The sequence below is a fragment of the Pezoporus wallicus genome, unplaced genomic scaffold, assembly GCF_028554395.1.
Source record: "Pezoporus wallicus isolate ANWC-B61680 ecotype Strahan unplaced genomic scaffold, APGP_CSIRO_Pwel_v1 contig_8717, whole genome shotgun sequence".
Classification (NCBI taxonomy): domain Eukaryota; kingdom Metazoa; phylum Chordata; class Aves; order Psittaciformes; family Psittacidae; genus Pezoporus; species Pezoporus wallicus.
In genome coordinates, this window is record NW_026640825.1 from 487,970 (window position 1) to 497,010 (window position 9,041).

A 9,041-nucleotide genomic window follows, 5' to 3' on the forward strand; every position below is an offset into this window, starting at 1 on the left:
CGCCGAGCCAGGGGGTGAGCACAGAAAGTCAGGTACCATCAGCATCAAGAAGGGTCACCTTGTATGGTGTCAGCTCAAGTGCACTGTTAATGTGGGCTTACATGGGTGCAGGTGTGATCCCAGACTGGGTTGTTGTTTTTCACCCTATTCCTTTTAGTCCTGGTAGGATACAGCCACAAGGATCTAGAGATCATTCTTTGTGTTGTTTCAATCCTCCTTGCACACAGGCAGCCCAACAGGGCCTCAGTTTCCCATACAAGGCAGCTGTATCCACACTTCTACCCAGGGCACATCAACTTTCCTGACTGGTTCTGGGAATTCACTGCATAGCCTACGTGGAAGGCAAATTCCAGGCTGCCCAATGGCATGGGGTGTTTCAAAATATCCTAATTTCCCCTGTTTTTCCACCCAAAACACATCACAGCCTTTAGTTATTACCCACAACTGCAGGATTTTGTCTCTGCTTTGATACACAAATCTGTGAGTTTAGCCTATTCCCACTGCAAATGTTTCCATCAAATCCTAAGAGAAATAAGCAAGTGGTTAATGCATTCCTAAATATTTATAAACCTATAAGAACCCATTAATATTTAGTGTTGCCAAGAGGTTTTGTCTACTGACATCTGCAGTCAAACAGTTTCAGAAGACAGCATAATTCCAGGGCAGAGATGCATAAATAGTATGTTATTTGCCTGTTCTGCACCAATTATTTCTGCAGACTCTGCAGAACCAGTGAAGGGATTAATTACTTACAGACACAAAAGTTCATGAATCAATATGAAAAAGACTCCTTGAAGGGAAAAACAATAATTAAAGGAAGTGACTATGAGGATTTATGAGCCGTATTCCGGGCGAGCTGCCGAGACCCCTGTGACTTCGGGAGGTGGAGGGCTCTAGAACAGGATCTTTTTACCATACTGGCTTGTGGAGGCGCTACCATTCAGATATTTTCAGCATCCCAGAATGAAATTCCAGTTGGAAACAAAGTTGGAAGTGTTACAAAACACAAATAGGTTGCGTTTGCCAGGGAGCTGAGTCAGACACTAGAATCTTCTCCTGGCATCAGTCTGTGCTTTCCCCATTCCCATGTGGGCTTTCTTCCTTCTCTGTTCAGGATTAAACTACCCTTAGCTACCCCAGGAAGGCAGCAGATGATGAACTGTCAATTGCTGAGTTATCAGAAGGTACATTCCTAGAATCTGGGCGTTGCACCTGTACAAGTTTTCCTCTTGCCGCGTGGAACAGGAGCGTGTGGATGTGCATCTTAAGAAAAGCATTCAGGACCTCCTTCTATTTGTCTTCCCTGTGATGTGCTCTCGGCATTATCCAGACCCCATGTGCCCAAACAGCAGGAGAAAATTCAGAGACAGACCCATGGCTTTATGTGCAGCTGCAACTTGGGTTAAAGTTTCTATCCTGCCTCCCTCTGCCTGCTTTTACTGCATTGCGTCAAAGCGAGCGCCTGGATTTTCTGAGGTTAAACAAGTGTTGCCAGTAGGATCCCCACAACCCTCCAAGCATCTCAGCTCCCACATCCATCCTCCCTCCCACCACTTTACCTTAGCAGCAAGGTAGGAGCAGGGTGGCAGACCAGGCTGGATGGTCACTGCAGCTTGTCACTCGCTGCAGCTCATTGCTGTGACTCACACGCTTCCTGCAGAGCTGTGAAATCTCTCCTTTAGCTGCAATACATTAAAAATAACATCAGGAGTGGGGATGGGGCTGAGAAATGCTGCAAGAAGTGTGTTTGCTGGGGTAACTCTGGTTTGAGAGCATCTCGGCTGCAACACTTTGGAGAGCTGCAGGCTTTCACAGGAGCGAAAGGGATAAAAGGACTGAATGAAGAGGAGGAAAGTCATGAGAGGAAGCAAGAACAGGGATTGAGGAGTTAAAAGGTGCTCAGAGGGCATAAGAAAGGCAGGATGAGGAAGTGGTGTTGATATAAGCCAATCTCTGTAAGAGTGGCTTGGCTTTAATGGCTGTGTGAGTTCTGACCTGGCGCATCACAGAGTTTCTGCTCTGCAGAAGCAGCACTTCTCCCCAACTGAAATGCCACACTAAGCATTTTCTGATAGGCACTTAGGTGAAATTCCAAGTACCATCTCTTAGACTTAATGTTCTGCTGTCTGAGCCAAAGGCATCATACACTACAAGAAGTAGCTCTCCTGCAAGCCCCTCAATAGCTTTTAAAAGCACTGAGCAAACAGTGTGGTCAAGCCTCTGCCCCATGGTGCTGCAAGCACCCACACCACCTTCCTGGAGATAGGAAATCTGCTTTGTAAGAGTAAGTCTGCATAAACCGATGTAGAAACATCTCCATTAAAAGCAGAAGGGAAACATGAAAAGAAAGACTTAAAATGATGTTGAAGAAAGGGAAAACCAATTTAAATGTTTGTCTCCCGGTTCTCGAAAAGCATCAAACTCCCCAAGAAAGTGTGGGGGGGGAAATAAAGCATCTGGAAATGACACTGGAACTCTCTCAACAGGAGTTAGTGGGTTTATTACATACACATACAAGTTCTGTTTCCTGAATTGTTTTACCAAAGCTTTTCTCTCTCCTGCTGGGAACGTGGAAGGAAAGAATTGATTTAAGTTCTTACCTCATCCATCATAATCTTCTTTGGAACTCTTTGAACTCGAAGGAGATGCTTTTGGAACACCCCTGAAATTTGTATAGACGCTTCCTTCTTCTTTGAACATAACCATTGAGGACCAATGCAAATTAGCCAATGCCACAGTCAGTGCACAGAACTAAAAGGTACCCAAACACCTATGCAAAAATCCATCCGACTGCAAGAAAATTGAGTGCACCCGTGTAACACCTGTTCTAACATGGCCTTCCATGGGTTGAGCTTATTTAAAAGTTTAATTTGCAGCCTTAGTCTCATACTTGCCCTTAGCACCAGGCTTAATTTCAAGCAACTTCAGCTAATTGAAAATAAATGGGCTCATGCTGCAGGATGTGGCTTCAGAATTGCCAGGCTTTGCTGCTGTTTGAGCTGCTCCAATTTTGTGCCCAAATTACACCAGAAAATTAGAATCTTCAGTCCATAGTGCATTAACTTGGGGTAGCACCTAGGAAAGGAAGCTCATTCAAGCAGCACAGGGAACTCCCCCCCCCCAGTTTGTTCCCTCAACACTTCACTGCAGCCCTTTTTTATCCTTAGGCATTGCCCCACCTCTCAACTACATCCTCAGTCATTCTTCCATCACTGGCCTGCCACTGAACAGCCTCCTACCAACATTTAAAGCCACATTTGTATTTTGCTTCTGAATTGGTTTGTTAAAATTTCTCCTTTCCTCCAAAGGCAAAAAGGAGCCTGTGCCCACACCAGGGCTCAGCGAGACCCATCACAAAATCACAGCACTCCCAACACCAGTGGATCTATCACCGTAACATTTCCATGTGAACTTTCACAGCCCCACCAAGAAATTTTGTCCCCATATCACTCCCCCCAAACACATCAATGAGACAGAAACCACTATCTCATATCCTGTTCCGCAGGCCTGAAAGATGAGTGCAACACATCGTCAACCTTTCAAATGCATCAGTGACACACAAAACGTACAAGGAAGCTGTGTAAGCATTTCTGTAACTTTATTGACTAGCTTTATTGCACATACTTATTGAAGCCTCCGTTATTTTACCCACCCAAGGTTTCCATAGTTATTTTAAATGCAAGTTAGAGGTAACTTTCATTCCCATTACTTATTTTTTTTCCCCCCATTTTAAGTTTTAAGGTTCTGAATCACCCAAGAAAGACAACCCCTGAATTCATACGTGAAGACCATGCGGCATTCAGGGAGCAAGCCAGTGGGTGCTCTGCAAGCATACTGATACTCTGCACAGAGAAACATCATAGATCATTAACTTTAAACCTCAGTGGTCACTGAATTAAATATGTGAGACTGCAACGTTAGCTCAGTCCATCATCATTGATCCTGTTGACCTGATGAGAAAGCTAGACTGCCCAAAAATCAAGCCTTCTTCTTCACTTCACTCTCTTCTTTTCCTGCTGCTCCTTTCTCTTCCTTCTCCTCCTCACCAGTTTCCTCAGCAGTTTCCTGAGACTCCTCCCCTTCTTCAGCTGCTGTTTCTTCCCCTTCTTCCTCTTCCTCACCCTCTTTGGCTTCTTCAGATTCTTCCTTAGCACCTTGGAAAGACAGAGACATTTTTCACATCCATGTACTGCTCCTAATCCCAATTTAATGGGAGCCAGCATATTTGCACCCTTAAACCCCACACATCTGGGCACAGCTGAACACGATGGGCCTGGCAACTCATTCTGCATGAAAGCAGGGACATTTATCAGGGACATACAAGTGAGAACAAGAAAACTCCACAACCAACTTACCCTCTGTTTTAGACGGAGTCAAACACTTTCTAGGTCTTTTCAAAATCATGGCCTTGAAAAATACTGACTGTGGACTCACTGCTTTAAGCCTTATCCAAAGGCTTAAAGAATCTTGCCACTGCCCTCCCACTGGCTCTTTCATTATCCTTCCATTATCATTAATCTTTACACTAATAAACTCAAGTAGTTCAATGGTAACCAATGCAATTTCAGATGTGTAGGTTAAATCCTGCAATCAAAGTTGGGAAAGGCAACACTGGATAACATTCCTAATACATTTTCTTTAAAGATCTGAGTTTGGGGCAGCAAGGAAGTGGCATATACCCTGACTGGACAAGAAAACTACCTAGATCTCAGGCAACAGCTATTGTAACCCCCTGAATACAACAGCCACATCCACAGATACCAGCTGACATTCCTGTTATCACAGGCTACTCTCTGGGAATCTTCATTTAGCTCAGGATATCCTTGTCCCTTCTGTTTGAGGATGTCTGTATTAGCTAAATAATGTTTGCTGACGTAACATTACCTGCTGTTAAAGTATTATCATTCTTGGGTTTAGACACTTGAGTGGAAAAAACATCCAGTGATTTTCAAAGGAGTATAATCAGTCCTATAATCTGCCTGATAGTGAACATTTACCTTATCCTACATTCAGTATTCAAGCTTTCCTGCCTACATCTTTGTGCTTAATCCCACAACCCTTTGCTGATGTGAGCAGACAGTAAGAGTGATCTGTTAGACTTCATCAGCATTTCTGGAGTTTACCCCACATGAGCAGGATGAAGCATGAGAGAGGGATTTGAAAATAACTATAAATACCTTCCTCCTCCTCTTCAGCCTCTTCACCTCCTGCTTCTTCCTCACCCTCCTCTTTCTCTTCCTCCTCACCTTCTTCTGCAGGAGCTGCCTTGGCTTCTCCTGCTTTAGCAGCCTCAACTGTTTCCTCTATGTCTATCTGCTCTTCCTGGACGTGACTGGAGTAGTATGTGGGGAAGGAACGGGTCGTCATCAAGTAGGAGCTGGACTGGAGACCACTGTAGGCAGACCTGCCGAAAGTCGGGGCAGTCTGGGTGTAGCCACTGGTGATGCTTCCCACACTAGTGAAACTGAGCCAGGTCTCTTCACCTTCCAGCAGTTTCCTAGCAGGAAAAAGCAGGTAGAAGTCACTTCATTACGCTGGAGCAGTAATCAGACACGGATAAGATACTGTCACGCTTTGAGCGATGCAAGCCCTTGAGACTGCGTATTTATGAGTGTAAAGAAATAGGCCATAATGAATAACTATGTGGCAACAGTACTGTATCTTCTTGGAATAATTTGAAGGTTTGAGGTGAAACTATAAGAACACAACCTCTAGGATTTGGTTCCTATAGCAGGTGAAGTTAGAGGTGTGTTTTAGTAGCATGTAGGCTTGCAGCGAACAACATAGATCCAAATTCAATGCTACGTTTAGCTATTAGACAAGGGTTATAGCCACTTTCTCAATATTCCCCCTTGTGGCATTCACAGAAACTCTTTTCTGGCATTTGCCATTGCTAACAGTATTTGGGACACAACATTAGACAGCTATTTAGCTGCAATTCTGCAAAATATTTGCTTTGCAGGAGATGGCTTGAGTTAGAAATAAAGCGCCTTCTTAAAAGCATGTAATGGATTTTCAATACTGAGAACACAGCCACCTCTGTTAAATTCCACTGACAAAATCTTCACTGCAAGCACAGATCAGGTATTTTTATTTGTAAAGATGAAGAACTGAGTTTATATTGCCAAGATATGTATGCATACATGCAGAGAACGCCTACTATCACACTCACTGAAGCTTGCTACACTGAACATTTTGCTTTAAGCAAGTATTTTATCTCATAAGTTCTGCTTCTTCCAACAGCAAGGCAATGGAGAAGACCTGGTTAAACTCTGACATCTATCTAGGAACATTTCTGCTAGAGGAATGATAGAGTGAATTTTCCCAAAGAGAGAATGGGACCCTGACCCATGTTCTGACTTACAACATTACCCCCATCATACCTATATGCAGCAATTTCGATGTCCAGGGCCATTTTCACATTGAGCAGATCTTGATATTCCTTCAAGTACCGAGCCATTTCACTCTTGGTGGTTCTCAACTCATTCTCTAATTTGTTGATTGTATCCTGTTGGAAGCAACAACACTGACAATGTAAAATCCTTCCATGTCTAATACCATGCAAGGAATCCCTCCAATCCTATTAACTTAATCTTGCTCTGGCAGTCAGAAAACGGCTTCAACTCAAACCTCAGCCAAAGAGGCACCACTTACCAAATCCCACCTTCTCTAGCAGGGTTTTCCCATCCCTATATCTACACCCTGTTATTCCATTGCTATTTAATGTTAAGAGCTCAGTTTCCTGCTGTCTTGAGGACAAAAGCATGCATGAAATTTGCTTATTGCTTTATTTCCGTTTCAGACTTTATGAGCTTTTTCTACTTTTAGCTTAAGGGTATCTTTTCCATGGTGGCAGAGTCAGGCTTGACTGGCATATAGTTAATGATATATCACGCGCTATAGCTCTGTGGCATTTTGCATCACAGTTTCCTAACACTTTACAGCTTCGGCTTGCAATACAGCTACTGTATGAGCAGGAAGCGATGCTACTGTACGATGGTCCTGATGCACGTCTGAGTGCCCCAGAGGCCCCCTTCCCGCGGAGCCCGACCCCTCACCTGCAGGGCAGAGATGTCCGCGCTCTGCTTCTCTTCCAGCTCCTGCAGCTGCTTCTCCAGCGCCTCGTTCATGCCGCGGGTGGCCTCGATCTCCAGCGTCTTGGCTTTGAGCAGGCGGCGGCTCTCCGAGACCTCGTCCTTGGCGGCGCGGACGGCGTCCGTGTTCTTGGCCGCGCTCTCGCTGAGCACGGTGAAGCGGCTGCGGAACCACTCCTCGGCGTTCTGCATGTTGCGAGCCGCCAGCTTCTCGTACTGGGCGCGGATGTCGCGCAGCGCGGCCGAGAGGTCGGGTTTGGCCGACACGTCCATCTCCACGGAGAGGTGCGCGTACTGGATCTGCGCCTGCAGCTCGGCCAGCTCCTCCTCGTGCACCTTCTTGAGGAAGGCCAGCTCGTCCAGCAAGCTGTCCACCCGCTTCTCCAGCTCCGCCCGCGCCAGCGCCGCCTCGTCCGCGCCCTTCCGCACCTCCAGCAGCCGCGCCTCCGCGTCCTCCCGGCTCAGCACCTCCTCCTCGTAGCGCGCCTGCAGCCCGCGCAGCGTCTCCTCCAGGCTCTCCCGCTCGCCCTGCAGCGCCTGCTTCTCGCTCGTCGCCTCCTCGGCGGCCAAGCGCAGCTCCCGGATCTCCTGCTCGTAGAGGGCGCGGAAGCGGGAGGGCTCGGCGTGCTTCTGCCGCAGCACCAGCAGCTCCGCCTCCAGCACCTTGTTCTGCTGCTCCAGCTCATGCACCCGCTCGATGAAGCAGGCGAAGCGGTCGTTGAGGTCCTGCAGCTGTGCCCGCTCCTGGCTGCGGATGGACTTGAGGTCGTTGCTGATGGCCGCTACCTGGCTGAGGTCGAGGCTGTCCACGGAGTGCAGGAGGGAGCCCGAGGCGCTGGAGGTGGCATAGCTGCGGCGCACCGACACCGAGGACACGGGCGCGGACAGGCTGGAGTACGCCGAACGGGTCGAGCTGTACCCGCCGCTGCTGCGCATCGCCGAGACATGGAGCCGCGGGCTCTCGGCGTAGCGGCGCTTGTAAGAGGGGAAGAACGGGTCGTAGCCGTACGAGCTCATGGCTGCGGGGAACCAGCGGCTGCTCTGCGGACCGGCGCCGCTCGACCGCCGGTATTTATGGGCGGGAAGGGCGGGCGGGCGCAGCCGCCGGGCGGGGCCGGGGCCGGGGCCGGGGCGGGCAGAAGCGGCGGCGCGCTGAGGTACGGCCCGCTCGGCTCCGCGCCGAACCGGGGGTTGTGGTGGGGTTGGTTTGTGGTCCCCGTTATCGTGGGCCCGTCTCGTACCCTCCTCCCCTCGGGCCTCCTTCGAGTCTGCCCCAGGCTTTCGCGGGTCTGCCTCTGGCCCCGGTAAGGTTTACCTCAGGCCCCGGCAGGGTTTAACCTCAGGCCCCGGCGGGGTTTAACCTCAGGCCTACTTCGGGACCCCTTTGGCTTCTCTCCTGCCCCCAAGCCTGCGGGGCTGTGGGTAACCCCCGTCCGTCCGTGTTTTTTTCCTCATAAACCACTTTTGTGGAAGGCCTGAGGAGCTTACTGCAAGCCCCATTTTGCAGGAGGGCTCCTAGGGAGGCCTTGTCCCTCAGGGGAGCTGGGTGCAGCCCTCGCTGCACCTCAAAACCCAGAGACAACACATGTAAGTAATGCTTTTCTCGTTCAATTGGCAGTTTTTGCAAGGCTTGTGTGCTCTTTGAGCTGTTGCTGTGCTGGTCCTGTTCTCCTCTTGCAAGTGGCTCCTAATAACCAGGTAATTACATGAATAAAGAAACATAATGGGGTGTGGTTTGCAGTGTTGAAGTGCATTAGTATGTAGTTATCTAGCTTTGCTTCCTCTGTGCCTTGGGTTTTTCAAGAGGCAAATCTGAGACTTGGATCACAGGGACTGAATATTTATCCTTGTCTAATGTGGCTAATACCCAGATTAAAATGAGGCAGCTGTGTTGCAGCTACCTCTGATGCTGGTTATTAGCCACTGATTGATTAAAACAAAACAGTA

At 48.2% G+C, this 9,041-nt stretch overlaps 1 protein-coding gene across 1 annotated transcript; it reads right to left on the minus strand.

Annotated features, from left to right (window-relative positions):
* Positions 1-3,578: 3,578 nt before the first annotated feature.
* Positions 3,579-8,156, minus strand: NEFL (neurofilament light chain). Its single transcript, XM_057420857.1, has 4 exons — positions 7,059-8,156; positions 6,384-6,508; positions 5,178-5,497; positions 3,579-4,154 (listed from the first exon to the last, which is right to left on the minus strand). The coding sequence occupies exons 1-4, from the start codon at positions 8,109-8,111 to the stop codon at positions 3,979-3,981; spliced, it is 1,674 nt and encodes a 557-aa protein (XP_057276840.1). The 5' UTR covers positions 8,112-8,156; the 3' UTR covers positions 3,579-3,978.
* Between the last annotated feature and the right edge of the window lie 885 nt (positions 8,157-9,041).